The sequence below is a fragment of the Monodelphis domestica genome, chromosome 6, assembly GCF_027887165.1.
Source record: "Monodelphis domestica isolate mMonDom1 chromosome 6, mMonDom1.pri, whole genome shotgun sequence".
Classification (NCBI taxonomy): Eukaryota; Metazoa; Chordata; class Mammalia; order Didelphimorphia; family Didelphidae; genus Monodelphis; species Monodelphis domestica.
Genome location: NC_077232.1, coordinates 85,566,437 through 85,592,289, shown reverse-complemented (window position 1 = coordinate 85,592,289; position 25,853 = coordinate 85,566,437). Strand labels below are relative to the sequence as shown.

At 35.8% G+C, this 25,853-nt stretch overlaps 1 protein-coding gene across 13 annotated transcripts in view; it reads right to left on the bottom strand.

Annotated features, from left to right (window-relative positions):
* Nucleotides 1-25,853, bottom strand: part of ABLIM2 (actin binding LIM protein family member 2) — a 335,657-nt gene that overhangs the window by 96,517 nt on the left and 213,287 nt on the right. For all 13 annotated transcript variants that reach the window (XM_056802386.1, XM_056802381.1, XM_056802379.1 and 10 more), the window contains exons 8-9: nucleotides 16,325-16,383; nucleotides 1,694-1,771 (exon numbers count right to left, since the gene is read on the bottom strand). In XM_056802386.1, the coding sequence (XP_056658364.1) occupies nucleotides 1,694-1,771; nucleotides 16,325-16,383 (137 nt within the window). The remainder of the gene's footprint in view (nucleotides 1-1,693; nucleotides 1,772-16,324; nucleotides 16,384-25,853) is intronic.

Below are 25,853 nucleotides of genomic sequence, written 5' to 3'. Positions count from 1 at the left end.
TTAAATTTATTTCCATTTAATGCAGCATGCATCACTTGGTTGCCACAGAAACTAGCTGGGCCATACTAATAAAATAAAGGCCATTTAGATAGGTTTCCTCTCCCCCTTTCTTTCCTTTTATGAGTTTCTTCTCCTAATATGTGTCAAGGAAAGAACAACATTTTGGGCATCTAAACCCAGGTTTCTCATCTTGACTCTGACATTCAACTAGTTGGATGGCCTTACATGGATGTTAAAAGTTCTCTGTCTTTTATTTGGGCTAGTTCTAATAAGATATAACTATGATTCAGTAGGCAAAAATATTGATAATGGTTACTAACCAATGTACAAGGTGTTAGAAAACAAGGCTTTGTGGCTTCCTCAATATTGGAATCATAGATTTCACCCTAGGTCACTTACAAATAGATTCAAGAGTGCTGAAACACTTTTTACTTAATAATGACTATGATGTCCATTTCCATATGTTGAGAAATTGAGGAAATTGAGTCAGCAAGTGGCTAATGGTGGGAACTGAGTGGACCATGCTGATTCTATCTTATGACTCAATTCTGGAGCTAGCTTAGCCCCCATTTTATTCAATTATGGGCCTTATCCAAATTCTATATTGTGAGAAAAAGTTTTCAGTTGGGAATTGGGAGAAAACCTTATTGCATCCTTTGAACCTAGCTCTGCTTTGCTGGGAACTTGGACCACTTGGATCCTTAATGAAGGACCTGGGTTATATTGACCAGAACTACAGTCAGATCTAAAGATAAGGAGTTTTCTCATAATTATATATCTCAAGTAACCTATGTATCTTATATGAAAACTGGCCCCATAATGATCAATCAGTTATTGTTTCCATGTTTTTTGATTGTTTGCAAATAGTTGAAGAGGAATGGGACATCTCTTTTCTTGAATTTAGGGAATTATACCAGTTCTCTCTCCCCCTCCCAACTTAGAAAGTTTAATCTTTCATCCAGCTAGAAATAAGATTACTTAATGTATTATTTTTCCTTAATTAATTGGTCTTATTTTTATGTATAAAAGTTTGTCTCTCCCTATATTCCAGGTCTAAGCTGAGAAAAGGGTTTGGTCCCAATTTGTTGGACATTTGGCATGCATTGCTTAATAAATTGATATATTCAGAAGATCAAACTTTTGTTTGTACATTCATTTCAGCTTTTGCTCATTACATATATAATTTTAAGTTTATAAAATACTTTCTTCAAAATGGTGTCATAGTTAAGAAGCCCTCCTTTTGAGTAAGTAAGATTTGAGTTAGAGGTTAGAGCTAGAAGCAATTGCAGACCATGGAATATAGACTTTTAGGGCCCATAGTAACTTTAAAATATAAAATATTAGCATTTGCCTTTCCTTCCATTTTTCAAATACTGAAACTGGCTAAGACAGATTAAGCCACTTGTTCAAGGTCACATGGCCAATCACTGGCAGGACTTGAACATAGTTCTCCTGGTTCTCATTTAGTGCCTTTTCTACCATAGAAATCATACTGTCTTATACCTCTTTTATGTTTCTTTTTCTTTTTTTTTATTTTTTGGGAATATTTCTTGAGGCAACAAATAAGAAACCACCAATTTTACTCACCAACTGTAAGCTGGAATGATCTGATCATTCTCTTTACTCTTCCAACTCATAACCCCCTCTATCCCTGTCTGCCTTGTCTCATCCTAGATGAGGATATTATACTCACATAAATCACACGACTTGGAGATCCTGATGTATTTGAGGCAGGCACAGAAATTATGCTCTCTGAGGAAGTTCTTGTTTCCTAGAGTGTAAAAATAGGAAGAGGAAAATTGAAGACTAATCATTCCACATGGAGAAAATTCATAGGAGCTTCTATTATTTCTGTACAGCTCTTAGAGAAAGCCAACATACAGCTACTGGTTCTCCATGTGCCAGTTGGTCAGATATCCAATCACATTAACTAAGCTTTTACCATATATAGAGAAAGAACCAAATTATTATGTAGGTCACTTTGGGAAAGTTATTTCTCCATTTGGGGGCTGTTTCTTGATTTATAAAGTGGGTATATTGAACTAAATGATCTATATGGCCTCTTATATCTCTGTGTTCTATTCTTTAACATTCTGTCTTTTCTGAAACATCAAATCTTAAAGAGTTGAAAGAAACCACAGAAGTCATATAGTTGACATTCCTATCTGAATTATATGCTTAAATTGAGACTCTGCTTGAGTAGATGCATTAACAAGTTAATAAGCCTAATAAGTCCATTTCATTTTGAGATAACCTTAATTATTAGAAACTATTTTTATATATTGAGTTAAAATATTTCCCCTTGCAATTTTACCCATTGGTCTTTGCTTTTTTTGTGTGTTTAAGAAGAGAAAATTCACATGATAGTTCCTTTTCTATATAGTAATCCTTCAACTATATGAAATCAGTAATCTTGTTTTCCCAATATTTTCTCTTCTCCAAGATTAGCAACTCCAATTTCTTCAAACTCTTTTTAAGGCATTATTTTTTAGAACTACCATCTTGGTCATCCTCCATTGGACACATTCCTTTTTTTTTTCAATTCATTGACTTAAAGGAATCATTGAGAACTAGATACAATGACAGGGAAGTTTCTATTTGTTAATATTTATAAACTATGAAGTGTTAAAAATGTGAGTTATTGTTATTATTGTTATCTCTATAATTTATATCTGTCAGTACAGAAAAGTGGAAATAATCTGACTTGTCAGCAGTGAGAACACTCAGTGGTTATTATCCCTTCTAGAAGAGCTCTCATCTGTTAAAATACTATCCAGTTGCAATAGAGCTATAGCCCAGTTTTTTGTGGCACTCATATTATATATATATCCTTGGGCTTGCTAGAAGGTATTAAGAAGTTGGATGACATGAAACTAATACACACATGGATGGATAATCCTTTATTCGAATACAAAAAGCTGATTGTGTCTGTGGATTGAAACCATTCCTACAGTATGCTGGGCAGTATGTACTGAACTGAGATTACAACATTGCCAAACTGCCACCCGAAGCTTATGCCACAACACAGAAAGTTTTTTTACACAAATCTTTAAGGCATTTGGGGTAGTGATAGGGTAAACCTGATTGCAAACATGGCTCTGTATCTACAAAGGAAAAAAATAGTAGAAGGAAGTGATATTACATTAAAGATCAGTGCAATGATATTTCTGGGATTTTTACATGATGAACCATATGATAGCTGTGAAGGAGAAGTCTCTCATTGATGAGGATGCTGATTGTTACCCAGCATCCATCAAGCTGATCCATCCTGGTTTAGGGAGCTCATGAATCTCCAGCAGTGACAACAATGCTATTTTAAAAACAATAGTTCATAATCCCTATCAATTTTCCTCTCCTCTCTTTCCTCTTCTTTCTCTTCTATTGTCTTGTTTTCTCCTCTCCTTTTCCCTCCTGTCTCTCCCTCTTCTCACTCCTTTTCCCCTCATCCCTTTCTTCTTTCTCTTCCTTTGTCTTCACTTTTCCTTCTCTCTCCTCTTCTCTCCTTTCTTATCTTCTCCCTCCTCTTTGGTTTAGTTATTAAAAGTTGAAAAGGGAACACATTACCAGAAAGATTTATGCATAAAACACTACAACTTCATGAGCTCAAAAGTCAGTTTTACTTTAGAGTCTGGCTTATTGTGATGTAATATCAATACAGAATTAGGCACAGAGGTGATTGATGTATCATCAGAGAGAAGACTCAAATTTTTTTTGACCTAGATATAGGATGATACATTTGAAACTTCAAAATTCTATGTGCAGTGCTAACCACTACATAAAGTTGTCAACACTCAAATGAATTTGCCTTCTGTCTAGGAGTCAATAGAAGGCAGAGAGAGCTGTTTATAGTTGTTCACACATATAAACCAGGACAGGGTAATTAAACACTTTAGAATAGCCTGTCTCCTTAGCTAGTCCAGGAAATGCTGTAATCATCAACTGACATTTATTCACTTCTAGTCAAATCCTAAAGACTCAACAAGTTGACCATTCTTGTATAACCCTAAAATACTTAGAAGTACAGATAAGCAGCTAGAAGATAAAACTACCAACTGCTAACCAGCCCCTTTATTTCCTTAGCTATCTCAATGGCATTAGATTTCTCTGCTTTCCTATAATTTCAGTGCTGACATAACTAGCTACTGTCTCTAACCATGGTGCTGACCGTGTTTAAAATAAACAGACAACACTCTTCTAAGTCCTGCTCTGATTTTCATGACTATGTCCTTTATGTATATGAGCATACTTTGCCTCCAGATGTTTTGCTGGAGTGTATGTTTTCCAATCATGGAATAATAATGAAGATGTTTGAAAAACTCATGGAACTTTAAGATTTCCAAAGCACTTTATCAACACATCATCATTTCCTCAAAATCACCCAATGAGGTAGGTGCTACATGTACTATTGTCCTCATTTTAGAGTGGAGGAAATTAAGCTCAGAGAGAGTAAAAGCCTTGCCTATGGTCTTATGGTTAATAAGTTTTTTAAACCCTTATCTTCCACCTTGGAATCAATGCTGTGTATTGGTTCCAAGGCAGAAGAGTGGTAAGGGCTAGGCAATGGGGGTGGGGGGGTCAAGTGACTCACCACAGGGTCACATAACTAGGAAATGTGAGGCCAGATTTGAACGTAGGACTTCCCGTCTCTATCCACTGGCTCTCAATCCACTGAGCTACCCAGCTGCCCCCTTGGCTAATAAGTTTTTGAGGCAGAATTTGAGGCAGAAAAATAAGTTTTGAGCCAGGTCTTTCCTGATAGAAAATCTAGTTTGCTTTTTCACCATATCATTATATTTTTAGGGAAAAAGTATTTTTGTTTAGCTTGTCCTTGTTTCTGTACTTTTAGACTGAATGACTAAGGCCCATCTCATCCTATCATATTCTGGATCCCAGGACCCAACAACTCTTCTTTCTACCAGTACCTATATCTACTCCTTATCCCACCCCTTCATCCTTTGTTTAGAATTGAAAGAATAGGAAAATGGAAGAGTTTTAAGGTCAAGAGCAAAATACTCAAAGTTGCCCTTAACATTTATTTCCTGATGAAATCAGGTTATAATTAATAATAGCAACTATAAGAGGCATACCATAAGAATAATAACCATAAGAGGTGGCTAGGCTGTGTGAAAGGGAATTCTTTATTCTCTTTGTCTATTTTGAGTTAATCAATCTAAAAAACCCATACTTGACACTTTGTTATCAATTAAGAGAATTCACAAGTCACTTACTTGGAGAGCTCTACCCTTTTAACCCAATCAATAAGAAACTTGTGAATCCTATGATAAGAGTTGACACCTTCAGAGGCCTATGATAAGAGTTGACACTGTCAGAGGATGAGAAGTGGATCCCACATACACTGCTAGGCAATTTGGAAGCTGTGATTGGCCCCTGTGAAGAGAGGAAGTGACTTTAAAAAGTCCTGAACTTCTTCAGCTGGGAGTCATCTTTGGGAGTTTTCTTTGGCTTGAATCTTTGGCTTGGAGTTTTGGCTGGTTACCTGCCTCTTAGAGGACTTGGGACTTGGGCCTTGGCTTCAACTCAGGATATTGGCTATTGGATTTTTTCTTAGATGAGTGAGTAGCTGGCTTTCCTTTCCTAGCTTCTGGAGAGAGAGATTAGTTCTGGAGAGAGGCCTTCCCCCCTTGGAGGAGGCCACATGGGTGGAACACCTGATCCTCTGGTTGGGGGTTAATAAGCCCTGCCTGGTTGAGCAGAGCACTGAAGCAATATTTAGCATGTTGGGCTAGACATTTTCCCTACCATTTCTTTGCATTTTTCTACTTTTACTCTTTCCATCTTTTTGTAAATAAAAGCTATTAAAAGTCATTTGACTTGAGCTATAATATTTTAAATCAGCAACCATCATATTATTTTATAAAATAAAATAAAAATTCTCATATATTTAGTCAAACTTAACCCCTACTTAAAACTTTGTTATCAATTACACCCCTAAATTTAATTCCCATATAGTGGTATAGTAGATAGAGATAAGCCTGGAGTCAGTAAGACCTGAGTTTAAATCTAGCTTTAGACACTTATTAGCTATGGATCCTTGGGCAAGTCACTTAACTCTGTCTTAGTTTACTCATTTGTTAAACAAGCTGGATAAGAAAATGGCAAACCACTCCAGTGTCTTTGCCAAGAAAACCCCAAAAGGGGTCACAAGGAGTCAGAGATGGCCATGAGATAAAGTTCTGGAGACCAGAAGACCTGAGTTCAAATCCAATTTCAGATTCTTATTAGCTTTGTGACTCTGGGCAAATCACTTAACCTCTGTCTGCCTCAGTTTCTTTGACTGTAAAATGGGGACAATAATATCACCTAACTCTCAGGGTCTTTATGAGGATAAAAATAAATAATATTAGTAAAGTTCTTTGCAGTCTTTAAGGAAGTATATGAATGCTAGCTATTATTATCATTAATAATAATAGCAAAGTTTTACATTGAGTTTACATAACATTTCACCTCATTATCTAAATGATTCAGTGGATAGGTGAAAAAGTATTAAAGCTGAAAAGATATCTAAGTCTGGCCTATGGCAATTAGGAAAGCTACAGAACCCAGCTAAGGAAATTCTCAAACTCTTTCTTGCTGGTAGGGTTAGTAAGAGGAATTCTATCACTGTATCTAAGCATCATTTTTGTTTGTTTCAAAAGTGAATAATGAGAGTCAGCCAGGTGATGCAGTGGATTGAGAACCAGACCTGGAGAGGGGGAGGTCCTGTATTCAAATCTGGCTTCAATCACATCCTAGCTATGTGACCCTGAGAAAGTTACTTAATCCCATTGTCTAGCCCTTACTGTTCTTTTGCCTTGGAAACAATACAATTCCAAGACGGACCAATGTTTTGCTAGGCACATTGAAAAAAAGCCAATTAGGGGGCAGTCGCCTTTGACATAAGAGTTTAAATGTAAAATAAAAGTTCAACCCTGTTTAGTTCAACCAATTGCTCCCAAAAGTTCATTTTGGATCTTCTTGATGCAGTGTAGGTTTTGCAGGCATCTTTCTCCAAAAGTTCATTCTCTGGATTCAAGGAGTTAGCAAGCTTCTTTTCCTGAAATCTTTCTCGAACAAAATTTTAAATCTTGGATTTTTTTTCATGAAAATACAATACAGAATGCTAATTATGGTGGGAACATGGCCTTGGGTTTTGCAAGGTATCTTATGGGAGCACATGCTCCAGAAAGTCCTGCCCAAGTTGGGTTTCAAATGTAAGGTCCTAGTTATGAACTGAGAATCTACTCTCTGAAGTACAGTAAAGGCATGGGGTAGAAGGTTCATCATCAGAAAGTTTACTGAGACTGATATAATTTTATTTCCTAGCACTAACTACTAAGGTATGATATGCTTATTTATTATTAGCACTGGGAAAGGAAATGATATACTGAGAAAATTACCAGTGTCTATCATCAAAGTTTCCACCTCAAGGTTGGACATTCATCAACAACTTGCCCACAAAGTAAAGAAGGTTTTCGGCCCCAGCAATACTCAAAAACCATCAACTACACTGTAGAGATGTTGCAATAGTTTAAAAAAATTAAGGAAGTTGGTATTACGTGACTTGCTAACAGATCAGACTTGTACTCACTCTAGGCATGGAGCTCTATCCATTTGTAATACATAGCTGCACTAACTGCAATCTTTCTAGTGGAAGAAACTATAACATTAATGAAGTCATGGATCCTTGAACTATATATGCATATGCACAAATTTATGTAGACCTATCTCTGTCAAGAAATAGATCTTTACATATGATAGCTCATCTTTTCAAAGATCTGTGATTTAAGTGATGCTATTTTGGCTCTTCTGCCAAAGCAAACTGTAGCTCCTCCACCCCTCAGTAGACAGTTTTACTAGTTTCTGTGACCAAAAAGATTTCTCTGAGAGCCAATCTTCTTGTCAATAGCCCTTCTTCACTTAGACAGGCTTCTCCCTTTCTGACAGATACCCAGTTCATGATTATGTTCATACTGAAAGCTTTCCAAGCTTTTTAGTAATTTCTAAAACTTGTACGCTGCCAGCTTAAGATTTTTCTCTTCATAAGACTGTATAGAACAAATGACATGAATTCCTTTCTTTTACCTGCAACCTTTCTACTATGTAAATCTCAAAACTTCAGAGGACTCATGGGACACCTGAAGAAAGTGGGTTCCATAAAGGATGAAGGTTGAAAAAGACAGCAAAGATGGACACTTGGCAGCTCTGGTTATGTTTCCTGGAGCCTGGCCACAAACTCAGGATCCATTGCATAACTGGCTTCCATGAACACAACTCTAAAAAGTCAGTTCTTCTTTGCCAGCCTCTGACATCAGTTCTGAATGCCATCACATGAAATCTGAATTTAGATCGAAACATACTACCTTTAACCTTGCTTTCTTTGTGTTTTATCCACCCATGCACACCTGTGCACACATATACATGCATGTCTTCTTTCACATGATCAATGTGGAAACATTTTGCATAATCTCACATGCATAACCTAGACCAAATTTGCTTACCCTAAAGGGGTAGAGATGGGGAGGGGGGAGGGACATGGAACTCAAAATTTTAGAAAAGGAATTTTAAAAATTGTTTTTGCATGTAGTTGTGAAGAAATAAAATGCTATTCTGAATGCCATCAGAGGGCAAAAGTCCTTATTATTTTTTTTAATTCATTTAAAGAACATCTGCTTATGACAGATTTCCAACCCTTAATACTACTTTCTGCCTCCAAATGCAGCCTGTCTACAAAGGTCATGCAATGTCTTATCAAGAATAAATGACTAGTTTCCTGCCAGCTGGTATTACTGGGGATTTTATGAATCCAGACATCTTTCTTTGATTGCATTATAGAATTTGGTTTGGAACAGAAAAAGCAGCTTCTCTGGTTGCTCATGATGACTTAACATTTTCCACTAAAGGAAGCATCAGGTTTGGGAAAAAGGCTTCTAGCATGCTACATGTCTTTCTAAAAAGGACAGGCTCCAAAAATTGTTCCTGGAGGTGCACACCAATAGATAGTTTTCAAGTATCCTTGTTAAAAGAATGATCCATAATAGATGATGACAATGACAGTAACCATCATTACTACCATTACCACTACTACTACCACCACTATTACTACTACTACTACTACTACTACTACTACTACTACTACTACTACTACTTATCACTACTACCATCACCACCACCACCACAACCATCCATCACAATCACCATTACTACTACTATCTGTCATTTGTATAGTATATCAAGGTCTAGAAAGGAATTTATATCTTTTATCCTTACAATCCTGGGAGGTAGGTACTTTTTATTATCCTTTTTTATATTTTATAGATGAAGAAACAGAATGAGAGAGGTTAAGTTTCCTTGTTCAATTTGTATCCTTGATGCCCTTGCCTTTGACTGGTGAATTCCTAGCCTAGACAATGCCTGACACATAATAAACATTCTCTGGTTCATCAGTGGAACAGATTAGGTTTACAATATGCAGGAGTTAATGAACACAACAAGCTAGTGTTTTTTATTAACTCTAAATCTTAGTTATTAGAGCAGGAACTTACTGTGTGAGAAAAACTGTCTGGAAAAATTGCAGAAACTATGCATGGACTAACATCTCACATGATCTGGCAAGATAAGCTCAAAATGGCTGCATGATTTGGACATAAAGGGTTATATGAGCAAATTCCTAGAATAAGAAAGAAATTACTTCTCAGATCTATAGACAAGAGAAGAATTCATGGCCAAATAAGAGAGTAGTTCCCAAGAGGTAAAAAGGATAATTTTGATGATGTAAAATTTAAACTATTTTGCACAAAGAAAACCCAGGCAGCTAAAATGAGAGGAAAAGCAATATAACCTATTTCATATTATGTACCATCTTAGGAAAGAGGGAAGAATGGGAGAGAGGCAAGAAGAGAACATGGATCATAAAATTTCAGAAAACAATTAATGGGGGCAGCTAGGTGGCTCAATGGATAGAGAACCAGGCCTAGAGATGGAAAATCCTGGGTTCAAATTTGACCTTAGATACTTCCTAACTATGTGACTCTGGGCAAGTCATTTGCCCTCCATTGAGTTGTCTTTACTACTCTTCTGACTTAAAAATTGGTTCTAAGAGAGAAGGTAAAGGTTTTAAAGAAAAACAAAACAATTATTGAAAATTATACCAAGGTAATATGAAAAAAATAATGAAATAAATAAATTAAGGGAATGGTTTTAGAAAAACTTAAAAAGACCTGTGTGAACTAATACAAAATGAAGTAAGCAGAACCAGGAAAACAATGTATATGATAACAGTAATGTCATAAAAATAATCAATTTGAAAGGTTTGATGTGTATTGGCTCCAAGGCAGAAGACTGGTAAGGGCTACGCAATGGGGATCTTATAAACACAAGTGTTTCTTATAGACAACATATGGTAGGATTTTGGATTCTAATCCACTCTCCTATTTGTTTTTGTTTTATGGGTGAGTTCATCCCATTCACATTCAAAGTTATGATTGACACTTGTGTATTCCCCAGCATTTTGATATCCTTTCCTAGTTCTATCCTTTCTTATTTTGCTATATCCTTTTAAACCAGTAGTTTACTTCTAAGAAATCCCCCTACTCCCCTCCCTTGATACACTTCCTTTTCTGGCCCATGCCTTTTTGTTCCCTTCTTGTTTTTTTAGGGTATGTTAAGTTCCCTCCCCTTCTCTTTCCCTCCCTTTTTGTACTCCCTCCCCTCCCCCCCTTAGTTTTCCCTTCTCACTTTCCCTGTAGGATAAGATAGAATTCAAGACCCCAATGGATCTAGATGTTCTTCCCTCTCAGAATTGATTTCACTGAGAGTAAGGTTTAAGTATTACCTATTAGCACTCTCTTCCTCTCCTTCTTATAGGAGTATTCTTCCCCTCCCCTTCCCATGTGTATCTTTGTATGATAAAGATTATCCTATTTATTTTATTTCTTCAAGTATATCTTGATGCCATCTTCTATTTCCCCCTCCCTTTTTCTTTTTTTTGTATATCATCTTATAGCACTTATTATCCCAATCTCTTCCTGTGAATGATTTTTCAAATTACTATAATAATGAATATAATTTTTGAGAGTTACAAATACATTTTCTCTATATATTAAAATATATAATTTGATCTAATTGTAGCCCTTAAAGAAGAAAGTTTGAATAAAAAAAAAACATTTTCCCCTTTTCCCTCTCTTTCTTATTTATCTTTTCATGTTTCTGTTGATCTTTGTGTTTGGATATTAAACTTTCCACTTAGTTCTGGTCTTTTCTTTACAAATACTTTCAAATCTTCTAGAATGTCCATACTTTCCCCTGGAAGTATATAGTCAGTTTTGATGGATAGGTGATCCTTGGTTGAAGACCCAATTCTCTTGCCTTTCTGAATATCATGTTCCAAGCCTTGCGGTCCTTTAGTGTGAGAGCTGCCAGGTCTTGCGTGATCCTGATTGGTGCTCCTTGGTATCTGAATTGTCTCTTTTTGGCTTCTTGTAGAATTTTCTCCTTAGCCTGAAAGCTCTTGAATTTGGCAATTACATTCCTGGGAGTTGTCTTTTGAGGATTTAGTGTAGAGGGTGTTCTATGAACTCTTTCAATGTCTATTTTTCCCCCTTGTTCAAGAACATCATGGCAGTTTTCTTGGATGATTTCTTATAGTATGATGTCAATATTTCTGTTTATTTATGGCTTTTCGGGTAGACCAATGATTCTCAAATTGTCTCATTGTGATCTGTTTTCCTGATCTGTCATCTTGTCAGTGAGATATTTTATGTTTTCTTCTATTTTATCAGTCTTTTGACTTTGCTTCATTAATTCTTGCTGTTTTGCAAGATCATTGTCTTCCAGTTGCCTAATTCTGGTCTTTAAGGACTGATTTTCTGCTATAATCTTTGGATTTTACTTTTTGGTTTAGTCTATCCTGCTTTTTGTGGCTTCCAGGTGTTTCTCCATTGAGATTTCTTGTCCTTTGAACTGTTATTTTCTCTTTGAATTATTTTCCACTTTTCTTGCCAGAAGGCTTCCATCTTTTTGATAAGCTCCAAATTAAATCCTTCAAGAGCTTGTGGACAATTTCCATTTTTTTGGAAGGTTTTGGGTTTATTTGAATTTCCTCCTGTATTTCCTCTGTTGCCTGGGTTTTTCCTCCATAAAAAATTTTGAGGGCCAATGCCTTCTTTTTGTTTTTCTTGGAGGGAGGTTGTTGCTCCTGGGCCCAATTTGCCATCACTGTGGAGGTTTTTCCTTCCCTTTTTAGTCAGAAATCTGAGAGAGATGGGCAGGCTCTCTGTGTATGGAGCCAAGGAGCAAGGATTTTGCCTGAGGCTCAAGCTCTTGAATCTCTGCATCTTCTGCTGTTTGCTGCCCTTCTCTGTGCTATTTTCCCGCAAACACCCACAGTCTGTACTCTTCAGCCTGCTGGGGTTTCAGGTGTAGCTGTTCTCAGGGGTAGGTCTTTGGTGGTCTTGGTCAGCTCCCAAGGACCTAGAGGTACCCCTTACTCCCTCTAGATGTGCCCCTTGCTCACTGATTCTGGTGCGTACTGGCTCTGATTCTGGCTCCGTAGGTGGGGAGTGGGGAGAGTAGATCAGCTTGGGGTTTTGATGGGAGCTTTTTCACCCCCTTATAGTGTGGAAATGCCCAAATCCCATGTACCTTCAATGCTGTGCAATACTGTAGAGTTCCTTCATTCTTATGAATTTGTTTTTTTTTTTTTTTTGTCTTTTGAGGTAGTCTATATCAGTGGGTGCTGAGGAGAGGACAAGTTTTGCATCTAGACTGCCACCATGTTTACCTGGAAGCGACAACCTAAATGCTTTACAAATATTACCACATTTGATCCTCACAACAACTATAGGAGGTAGGTGCTACTATTATGCTCATTTTTCAGTTAAGGAAACTGAAGTAAACAGAGGTTAAATGATTTGCCCAAGATCATACAGATAACAAGTATCTGATATGAGATTTGAACTTAAGTCTTCCTGACTCTAGGGCCAGTGTTCTCTTTACCTTGTCATCTAGCTGCCTAGTTTCTTCTCAACTATCTTTGGCAATAAGTTTAGTCATTATAATTTTGTAGCATTAATTTCCAATTATTATGTTGTTCTTTTAATTTTCATATTTGTAACATTTATGTATGTTGTTTTCCTGGTTTTAATGAAGTTTTATTACTATTAGTAAATATTAGCCCTTATCAAAAAATTTTGAACTGATAATATATTTGTATGATTTTTAGGGGTTATTTTGCTGTTTAATTAAAAGGTTTTCTAATATTGCATTGCATAACTGCTTTTTTTAAATTTGGAAAATGTATATAATTAATTAATTTAGAATATTTTTCCATGGTTACAAGATTCATGTTCTTTCCCTCTCCTCTTCCAACCCCCCGTCCCATAGCTGACTCATAATTTCATTGGGTTTTACATGTGTCATTGATCAAAACCTATTTCCATATTATTGATATTTGCACATCATTTAGAGTCCACATCTCCAATCATATCCCCATCAACCCATGTGATCAAGCAGTTCTTTTTTCTTCTGTGTTTCTTTTCCCATAGTTCTTCCTCTGGATGTGGATAGTGTTCTTTCTCATAAGTCCCTCAGAATTGCCCTGGATCATTGCATTGCTGCTAGTAGAGGAGTCCATTACATTCAATTGTACCACAGTGTATCAGTCTCTGTGTATAATGTTCTCCTGGTTCCGATCCTTTCACTCTGCATCAATTCCTGGAGGTCATTCCAGTTCAAATGGAATTCCTCCAGTTCATCATTCCTTTGAGCACATTAGTATTCCATCACCAACATATACCACAATTTGTTCAGCCATTCCCCAATTGGAGGGCATCCCCTCATTTTCCAATTTTTTGCCACCACAAAAGAGCGCAGCTATGAATATTTCCATACATGTCTTAAATCATATTTAGTTGTGACGATTATTTTAAATGAATTATACTGTTTAGTTAAAAATATTTCAGTATTTTTTCATCTATATTCATTAGGAAAATTATCTTTTTTTCATTCATTCATATTCATTAAGAAAATTATCTTTTTTGTGTTGTATTTCTCAGATTTTATAATCTTGATTTATTTCTTCCTCTGAGATTGGCCTATTAAAATTATCAAGTTTCTGCTGTGACTGTTTTGGTAATTCATATTTTTTGCAAATAATCCTCATTACATTTTAATTTTATAATTTGTTCACATATCACTGTGTATAATATTCTCTTCAGATTCCTAATGGGGACTCTGACTTTTATTGAAATAAGATACAACTGTTGTATTGGGTTTGAAAAAATGGGACTAATACATGAAGCGGAAGCGGGGGGGGGGGGAGGAGGGGAGGAATCTAACATTAGAACTCTCCAAAATTGAAACTGGTTCTGTGGCTAAATAATGAATTCTTTGTGACAAAACATGTAGAAACAGAAGTTTCTTAGAGACGGTGAACTGAAGCAAAGATTCCAGTTTCAAATGTTGAAGAATCCTTTTTCAATTACTTGCAAACTCTGAGATTATAGGATTCTAAGATATTTTGTCTCCTGGAATGACTCCTGAGGAGGATAACCACAAAGGTGAGGAGATTGACAATCATTCCACATAGAAATAGTTTTAGGAATTGTCTATATTTTGCCAGGAGAAGAAAGGACATTTGTTTTACTTAAAGCTTTGACATGGAGAATTTGTTTTTCTTGTTTCTCAAAACCAGAAATTGGTTAACTACCTGGTAAGTTCAGAGAAGTCAATTTAAGTTTGCTATATAGGGGGAAATCCCTATTATATTATCCAAAAATTAATAAAGTATATCATCATTAGGAACATTATCTTCATGACTACTTTTGGTCATGATATCATATATGTCATGAGATACCATGGAAGGAATTTCTAGTGCAGGTAGAGAGACTAGACCCAATGACCTTGGAAGTTCCTTCTAATTCTGCTTACTGCTGAATTTCCTGTATTAAAAAACTATTCAGAGTATGATTCTTAGACTCTTCAAGGTGCTACATTTTAGGAAGGATGTTGATAAATAAGGATGTTAAGTATAAGCTAAAAGGATGAAGTGCCTTGAGATTATGTTGTAAAGATACTTTTAGTGTTTTGACTTAAATCTAAAAATCTTAAATTTAATGGTTGCCAGGGATGATTCCCAAATAATAAAATACCCAAGTCAGCTGGGAATTATGGAGATTTTAATTAATATAGAGAGAAGGAATTAAGGAAGGAGAGAGAGAGAGAGAGAGAGAGAGAGAGAGAGAGAGAGAGAGAGAGAGAGAGAGAGAGAGAGAGAGAGAGAGAGAGAGAGAGAGAGAATTAATTTAAACTGCTCTGGCTCAGGCTCATCCAGGCAGTAGTTAAAGGCCTTGGCCAAAGTGGCCTCCCTGAGCCTCTTATCACTCACCACAAGACCATCTCCAAGCTGGGTTCCAGTTCTCCACTGAACTCAATCTCCTGAACTCGGTTCAAAATCTCCTCTCAGAACTGAATTGCTTTAACTGACTTTTTACCCATTCCTTTTAAAGAAAATTTTCTCTTATGTCACCTCCCCTAAATTTTCACATCAACCAATCACAGTAGATGCTTTTTTCCAGGACTGCCCATTCTTAGTTCTCACCACTCTTTAGTTCTCACCTTCTCTGGTTAGATTATATCTTCTGAGGTACTTCACACTTCTTTGTTAAGCTTGCCTTTTGTGAGTTACTTGACCTTTTTGTGATTAATTTAACTTTTATGGGTACTTACCTTTTTGTATTAGATCTAAAAATAGACTTAGTTTAAGGTTTTAGCTTCACTATAAGGTATGAGTTAAGTACCTTCATTGTTCAAACAAGAGTTTACAACTTTTATCTTCCCCTAAAGTATGTCTAAGTATGGGTGAAGTAATGTAAAGTTCCCAAGACATTCCTGATTCTTGTTAGACCAAGTATCCCCATTGTTACAATAAGGAAATAGCTCAATAAAATCTTCTAAAGTATAGTCTGAGTAGTTTTTAAGATTCACAATATTAAAGTAGAATTGATGGAAAACTGTAGGAATTTTATTCTGAGGAGATCAAGACTTGGTAGGTTGGGTTGGGAAGGTATTTCTAAGTAGGATAATAGCCATCTTTAAATGTTTAAAGGGCTGTTACATGGAAAAAAGATTAGAATTCTTTAACTTGACACTGGAAGGTGGGGAACATGTTTTCTACGTCTTTGGTAGCCCCAAAACAGAAGAGGCACATAATATATAAATTTATAGAGAATGAATGATGAACATCTTGGAATATGGAGAGAGTACAAAAGTAACACTTAAAAAAGTCATTAGAAGGGAATACAATGAGATAAAAGTAAGACTCACGTACCTTGTTTTTTTCTTCAGTTTTGGCTGCTTGTCTACAGGCTGGATGCCAGATGGATGTACCTGCAAATAAATTACATAGAGTTAATTTATTTCTTTTCAGATCATGAGTTCTGGGCAGCTAGGTGGCACAGTGGATAGCACTGGGCCTGAAGTCAGGAAGACCTAAATTCAAGTTTAGTCTCAGAAACTTCCTGGCTTGCATGATCCTGGTCAAGTAACTTAACCCTATTTACTTCAGTTTCTTCATTTTTCAAAAGAGCTAGAGAAGGAAATGGCAAATCACTCCAACATATTTTCCAAGAAAACTCCAAATGGAATCAGAAAGAGTCAGGCATGACTAAAACAATTGAGCAACAACATGAGACCCAGGTTCAAATTTCAACTCTGACACGTTAGCTGCGTAATCAAGTGTGATATGGTAGAAAGAGCTGTAAAATAGGACTTCAGATCTCTGGTAGTCTTTGATATGTTTGGGTTATAACAAGAAACTTATCCTCTATAGTCCTTAGTTCCCTCATTAGCAAGAATTATTTAGGGAGGAGGTATTGATTTGTATCCAGCTTGAACTTCCATAATTATCTTAGAGAATTGGGCGGGGGGGGGGGGGAGGTTCCTCCTTTCATGAAGTAACAAATAGCATCTATCTAAAACCATAAGCAAGATTATTTGAAATGGGGACAAATTTAGACCCTTCCCAATAAGATCAGGGGTAAAGCAAGGATACCCATTATCACCACTATTATTTAATATTGTACTAGAAATGCTTACTATATCAATAAGAGAGGGGAAAGAAATTGAAGGAATTAGTATAGGCAATGAGGAAACAAAACTATCAGTCTTTGCAGATAATATGATGGTATACCAGAGAATTTCAGAGAATCAACCAAAAAACTAATAGAAATAATTAATTTTATGTCAAAATTGAAGGACATAAAACAAACACACACAAATCATTAGCATTTCTATTTTCCACCAACAAAGTTCAATAGAAAGAGATAAATAAAAGAAATCCCATTCAAAATAATTCTAGACAACATAAAATATCTGGGGACATACCTACCAAAACAAATGTAGCACTATGAACACAACTACAAAATACTTTTCACAAAAATAATTTCAAACCTAAACAATTGGAAAAACTTTAATTGCTCATGAATAGGCAGAGCCAATATAGTGAAAATGTCAATTCTACCTAAATTAATTTACCTATTCAGGGTCAAATTCATTAAAATATCTAAAAAGTATTTTATAGAACTAGAAAAAAATAATAAAGTTCATTTGGAAGAAACAAAAGGTCAAGAATATCAAGGGAATTAATGAAAAAAAAATATGAAGGAAGGAAGCCAGGCTGTACTACATATCAAACTATACGATAAGATGGTGATCACCAAAACAAATCTGGAACTGGCTAAGAAACAGAGTAGTGGAATAGTGGAATAGATTTGGTAATCAACACATGGCAGTTAATGTCAATAGCAACTTAGTGTTTGATGAGGCCAAAGATTAAAACTTTTGGGAAAAGAATTTAAACTGTAGGGAAAATTGAAAAGTAGTATGACAGAGATTAGGCATGGACCAATATCTCACACCATATACCAAGATAAATTCAAAATGGAAACGATCTAGAAATAAAGATTGACACTTTAAACAAATTAAGAATTTATGACCAAACAAGCCATAGAGAACATTACCAAAAAATGAAATGGATAATTTTTATTATATTAAATTTAAAAGGTTTTGCACAAATAAAACCAATGCAGCCAAAATTAGAAGGGGAGCAACAAATTTTGGGGGGAAATTTATAGCAAATATTTGACAAAAGCATAATTTCTCAAATATATAGAGAATTGAGTCGAATTTATGAGAATACAAAACATTCCCCAATTGAGAAATGGTCAATGGATATGGACAGGCATTTCTCAGAGGAAGAGATTAAAACTATCCATTGCCATATGAAAAAAAAATGCTCCAAATCACTATTTTTTTAAAAAGCCCTTAACTTCTGCCTTGGAATCAATAATTGTGGTAAGTGGTAAGGAGTACGCAATGGGGGTCAAGTGACTTGCCCAGGGTCACACAGCTGGGAAATGTCTAAGGCCAGATTTGAACCTAGGATCTGCTATCTCTAGGCCTGGCTCTCAATCCATTGAGCTATCCAGCTGCCCCCTCCAAATCACTATTGATTAGAGAATTACAAATTAAATAAATTTTAAAAAATAATTGGGGAGCTCCCAAGAGCATTGTGGGATCTATGAAGGAGGGCATTAGACTGGTAAATCTAAATGTTTTTCTTACTGAAAATTATTTAAGCTTTATGACTTAGTAGTATTTCACTAAAGTTAGGTGGCAAGATTGTCAACCCTCTGGGTAGCTTGCAATGAATTAAACTGCTTTGTTTTTTAATGAGATTTTCAGGTTGATGGATTAGGACCATAAGAAAGAGACTGTGTGACATTCTTTTTCTCCTTAAATAATTTATTGGCAAAATTACATAATTGCTTCTCTCTACTTCAATTATACGTTAATTTGTAAAGTTAACAGGTTTCTCAGCTTGAATTTCCTCACTGCCATAATCCACAGTTAAGAACTGCTGGATCCCAAACAACAAAAACTTACATAATAATCATAAGTCACATTTATAGACTGCTTTCCAACTGCAAAATGGACTTCTCAAATGATCATACATAAGTCATAGATTTAGAGCTAGAGGGACCCTTGAGAACATCTAGTGAATTTTTAATTTCAAAAATCAGAAAACTGAGTCCTAGAGAGAAGTGGTTTGCCCCAAATCACATAGGCAGTAAGTAATAGAGAGAATACTGGAATCCAAGTTCTTTAACCCTAAATACATTGTTCCCATCTAGCCCTCAACAGTCTAAAAGATGTGCAGAACAGGGACTCTACTATATTGAATACAGAGCAGTGAATATTTAATGTGGGAGGAATTTTAAAACATAGGTTCTTCTGATTTAGAATTGTCCTTGGAATATAAAAATCTTGGGGCATTCAGATTTGAAAAGACCCTGGAATATAAATCTTAGAAACTGAAAATATCTTAGAACATTGTATAAATCAGAAAACTCAGTCTTAAGAAGGGAAGAGACATGTTGAAAGATATACCCCTTCAGTTACAAGATGCTAGCTTTCTTGACTAACTCACATGAATATTTTGCCTTGTTAAACTACCAGCAAAAGCTTCTGAAAATATGCAGGATGATAATCTTAAAGCATTTGTCAGTAGAATGTGTTTTCATAATAGTGCAAGAAGGGTCAATTATTATTTGTCCCCAAGATACAGGATGTTTATCTGGAGTGCAAAGTAAGGCAGACTATTTTTCAGTGGCCTAGAAAGGTTTATGAATTTTTAGTAAACAATGACATCAATATGCGTCACAGCAGAAATAGGAAAAAATATTCCCTAGTGTGAAATCTAATTCTCTATTTTTGCCTTACTTATTAGTAAACTGATAAATGCTGTTGTTCTACCCCCACAGAAAAATGATGAGCATTGAGACATGTGGATAATTCAGTAACTAAGTAACCTCTACCAGGGCAACTTTCTAACCATTTACTAAGTCTTGAGCAATGGAATTCCTGCCCTACCCCTCCACACACCAACAAAATCATGAATTCTCAGAGAAGAAATCCCTATAGGTATAGATTCATTCTATAATTCCATATCTTATTCTAACCCATAAATGATATAAGAGTAAAGACTGACAAATGTTTTCTAACTTTTCTATGTGTTGTCATATTAGATTTATACAACAGTCCTAAAAGGGAGATCATACATATCCTGTTATATTGATTGTGGAGATGAAGAAAATGAAATTCAGAGGAATGAAGTGATATTCCCAGAATTCCATAGCTAGTAAGGGTCAGAACAAGACCTGGTCATTCAATCTAGTGATTGGTTAGTTCCTTGTTTCTTTGTTTCTCTCTTTCTTCCTTTCTGCCTCTGTCTCTGTCTTACACCCTTAACTTTCTGTTTTAGGACCAACCCTAAGAAGAGTGGCAAGAGCTAGGCAATAGGGTTAAGTGACTTGCCCAGGGTCACCCAGCTAAGAAGTATCTGAGGCCATATTTGAACCCAGATCCTTCCAACTCCAGGTCTGATGCCATTTAGCTGCCCCTATAGTGATACTTTCTTTCACTGTGTAGTAATGCATCTCAGGTGTTAACAACAGACAAAAACAATAACAACCATACTAATGATTGGTATAACATTTACTTTATTTTTAGAAAGAGGCAGGAAGGTGGCACCATAGATATAGTACTATACCTGAATTTTGGGAAGATGTGAGTTTAAATCTTGCCTGTAAGACTGGTTGTGTGACATCTGGGCAAGTCATTTGACTTCTGACTCAGTTTCCTCAACAGTAAAATAAGAAAAATAATAGCTTCTATTTTCCAGAGTTGTTATAGTGCTCTGAGATAATGTTTATAAAGTAAAGCACACAGTAGTTCCTTTAATTTTTTTCCTTTCTTTCTTTAAGAATTGTCATACAGACTCCTCATCTTATGTTGAATATAGCTGAATTAAGAGAGTAATAATCACATATTTTAATCGATTTGTTGTTATTTTTAGATCAAGGCACAAAGATGGTAAGTGAGTTACTTAAGGTCAAAGAATCTTAGAATATTCAATATGGAAAAGACTTTAGAATAAAGAATTGGTCTTGGACCATAAGGTTAAAGAGAATTTTAGTGGGTATTGTGTCCATTTTTTTTGTATTTTATAGATGAGGAAATCAAGGCCTGGGGAGATTACATGATTTACTTAAGATGACAAGGGCAAAACTGGAACCCAGATCTCCCAGTATTCTCAGAAGGTAAATGGTCCTCCTAAGAGGTAATATTGCATTTTTAAAACCACATTCTTCCTTCCGTGTGTTCTAGAAGGTGCTCATAGAAGTGAACTGCATCAAATCAAATAAAGAGGAATGGGCTTTGGCAAAATTAGGAAGTGGGCAAAGTTTGGTCTCCAATGTCTTCCCTCCATTCTAAGGAGACCAAGTCTTCTAATGCTGCTCTCTGACTGCTTAGATCTCAATCCCTTATTCTAGGCAGAAACTTACCCAAACCTCATTTCTCCATAAAATACTTAATTAACATCTGGCCCTTTTCCTATCTCCTCCTCCTCTCACATTATCCATCTAGACATTTCTGACTTGGGTCCTCTTAGGGCTCTTCTCCCAGAAGTTATGTGACCCTACACAGCCATCCTCGTGCTAGAGCATAGTGCTAGTATCCTGATATATATTTTCCTTTCATAGTAACAAGTTTAACTTAAGAAGTCTCTCTAAAAGTAAAATGCCTTCTACATTAAAGTTTATGAAAAGCTTTACAAATATTATCTTATTTGATTCTCACAACAATTCTGGAAGGTAGGTCCTCTATTATCTCCATTTTATAGGTGAGGAAACTGAGGTGGGCAGAGGATAAATAACTTGCCCAGAATCACACAACTAGTAAAAATATGAAGCAAGATTTGAATTCAAGCCTTCCTGATTCCAGGTCCAGAACTCTAATTACTATTCAATTTAGCTGCCTCTGTGGCAAGCTATTTGGCTAAAAGGCATCAAGAATATAAGATTCCACTATGATTGGTTTTTTGTCATTGTTAACAACAAAAAGCCAATATACAAATATTAATATTTATATGTTATGTTAATATAAATATATTATATAGAAATAGAAATTAATAAAATTAATATTAATATAAAAATAAAAATAAAAATAAAAATTCAATATAAGAAAGTGCCATCCTAAGGGCTTTCCTTAAGCAAAACAATTTCTAATCTATAAAAAAACAACTTTGTTCAATGACCTTTTGATTATTTATCTAAACTGAGCCTTGAACAAGGAGATATATGCTTGTCAAAGATGTTTGCTGCTGTCAATGGATAAAAGCAATGGAGGTATCTAATGCTCTTATTCAAATACTTCATTCATGTCCTATTCTTCATGGCCTTTCTTGGCAGATTTTGGAGTGGTTTGCCATTTTCTTTTCCAGCTCATCTAATAGATGAAGAAACTGAGGCAAATAGTGTTAAGTGACTTTCCCAGAGTCACACAGGAAGTAAGTGTCTGAGACCAGATTTGAACTAAGGAAGATTAGGGGCGGTGTAATGTCCCTGAACAACTTTCAGGGATCCAGGAGAAAAAAAACACCATTCATAAGGAAAGGATAAACTATGGGAGTGGAAACACCGAGAAAAAGCAACTGCCTGAATACAGAGGTTGAGGGGACATGACAGAGGACAGACTTTAAATGAACACTCTAATGCAAATACTATCAACAAAGCAATGGGTTCAAATCAAGAAAACATCTAATGCCCAGTGAACTAAGGAAGAAGAGTTTTTCTGATGTCAGGCTTATCATCAAGCCACCTAATTGCCCCTGTCTAATATCAGTTCACATGGAAACAGGATTCTCTAAAGATTGTAAAATCCTTTAGATGAGCAATGTAAAAATAGACTGGAATCCAGGACTTCACTCCCCAGAAATCCTCAATCTCAATCTTAAATAAACCTCTAAAAAAATAATACTCCTTGCAGAGAGAAACTAATTTTTACCTACCTCAGTTTCCCAAAATTTTAATCTTTACAGCAGTTCTTAAAATTTTTAGTTGGGGGGGGGGCTTAGGGATCTTAAAAATAATTGAGGAAGTACAGGTATGTGGATAGAGGACCAAGCCTGGAAATGGGAGGTACTGGGTTCAAATCTGACCTCAGACAACTTCCCAGCCATATGACGTTAGGCAAGTCACTTAACTCCAATTGCCTAGCTCTTACCACGCTTCTGCCTCAAAACCAATACTTTGTATTGGTGCTAAGACAAAAAGTAAGGGTTAAAAAAGATTATTGAGGAGACCCCTGAAGGTTTGCTTATGCAAATTATATGTATTGATATTTATCATATGTAAAATTAAAACATTTTAGTATTATACGGAAATCATTTTGACCTCATGGATTCTCTGAATCTCATGTACACTTAAGGATTCACAGATGATACTCTGAGAACTTCTATTCTAGTACCTCCTTTTTGTAGATGGCATGGCACTAATTGCACCAAGTCCTCAGACACTGAAGAGTCTCCTAAATGAAACTGATAATTATTCAAAAGAGTTCATACATTGTCCAGTCTTTTTGTATTTGGAAAGACAAGCCATGGAGCTGTCCCCATCAGTATTTGTGTGTGTCCCTGTCCTAAAGACAAATCATGGAATTTGAGAAGTAACTGTAAGTCCTCTTTTTATTTAATCAAAGCCCAAGCTTCTCTGTGGAATGAAGACTATCTTTTTCACATCAATATTCCTTTGTTAGGCATCTGTGAATCATAAAATATTATAGTCTCCAAAGAATTTAAGCTATAGCTCACCCAAAGGGCAAAAGAAATAAATGGTGTATGGTGAGTTTGGATAGGCTGCAACATATTGTCAACAAAAAATTGTTTCAAAGGCAATATCAAAGATGTGAAATATTTGTAGAACTGAAAAAGAAAGCTAGTTAGTTATGGAAAACAAAAGTAAAGGATAAGAGAATTGTATCCCATTTGCTCAGAGGTTTTCATCAAAGAACAAGAAAATTACGGAAAGTCATCCAATATTTGGGGAGACCTTATGGGGTATATTCACAGGAGGATATAGATAACAGTAGCACAGGATGAGAAGGTGGGCATGGGTTTTGATATCGAAACTCATAGATAAGATTACAGTTTCACCAATGTCAATAAGAGAGATATTTATGGGAAATGGCTTTCAGTGCCAATAAAATTGCAATGGATATACTGTAGCCTGGATCTATTTGTGGATAGAATTTGTACTGCAGGCAAACATTAGAAGCAAAGAATGATAAAGCTAGAATATTACTACATATGACACAATATTAGACCAGGAAGTGACCTTAGAATATAGAATATTTAGACTGGAAAGGTCCTTAGACAATGTCTACTCCAAAGAAAAGTGAGGCCAGAGAATGTAAAATGACTTATCCAAAGTTATCCAACTGATGACAGGGCTGGGGTTAGAACCCAGTTCTCTTGATTCCCAGCCTAGTCCTCTATATCATGCCAAATGTTTTTGCCCCCTTTGACCTAACTCTGCTAGTGTGCAATGCCACAGAGCCTTGATTCATTCAATTAAATAGCTTGTGTCTTAGAACTCCCATCCTGTAGGCTATTGTTTCTCATGAGTAAGTTACTGTCTTTAAAAGAGTCCTGGAAAGAGTCAAGAATGAGTGTCCAGAGGAAGTTGGTGAGGAGGGGGAGGGTGGCAGGGAGAGAGAAGAGATCTGGACTATCTGGACAATTTCATACCCTCAAGAAAAGGGCCTTGTTTTAGGGAGTGAGTAAGATCAGTCAAAATGCTTCCTTTCACAAAATATTTATAACAATGAATATGAGCCTGCTTTCTGTCTGACAAAAGGAGCAGTGGAAAATATTTGCAGCAGTTTAGATTAGTAATCTCTTTTTGAATGTAACTAGCATCAGAAAAAAACAGGGCTGTGCTTTTTTAAAAAAGGATAACTGAGATCATAAATAGATTATGTTTTAGATACGATCAGAGATTTTGAAGGAAAATATCATAAATGAGAGTGTGAGGTATTATTAAAACCTTTGCAGGCATTATTTGAAACCAAATTTTACATCTCATCCTTCCAAATTATTCTAACAAGTTGACTTGAAATCACCTTAACTAATAGCAAAATCCCCAAAGTCATCTATTTGTCTGATCAAAGTTAAGTAAATAAAATAATCTCAGAATATTTAAAGTAGAAAAGACCTTAAAATATAGCAAGGAAAAACTGGGAAATACCTTAGAAATCATCTAGTTCAATGCCTTTAATTTTCCATTTCAGAAAATAATGTCCCAAAGATTAAACATCACTTGCCCAAGGTCACATGGTAAGTTAGTGATATGATGAAACTAGGGCCAAGATCTACTGATTCCTACACCTTGGTATTTTTTTCTTTAAAAAATATTGTTACTTTCTGTCTTAGAATACTAAGTATTGATCCTAAGGCAGAAGAGTTGTAAGGGCTAGGCAATGAGGGTTATGAACCCAAGAGGCTTCATATCTCCAGGCTTGGCTATCTTTGCACTGAGCCAGCCACCTAGCTCTCCCTCCCCTCACCCATCTCCAGTATTCTTTTGACTACACTTCAAGAAGATGAAAAGTAGTACAAAATGGACTCAGCAAAGAGAGGTCAAGCATAAAGAAATAGAGGCAATTTTAGACATTTAGAGGAACACATGATATATGAGCCTTGGTAAAATGGCCCTAAAGCATATTAACTTGGTTATTAGGTAAGGAAATTAAAAAAAGAGAGAGAGAGAGAGAAAGAATTCTAGAAATGGTTGAAACAAAAGAATTGGAGGGATAAATATTTTTATATTTCATGAAGCTTATGTTTTCCCTGAATTTACTATGTAACAGAATATAGGAGATATCTATTATTCAAGGAGGAGAGGAGTTAAGAGATTCCTATTGATAAAGATACTTTGGTTCCTAATGAAGCATGTTTC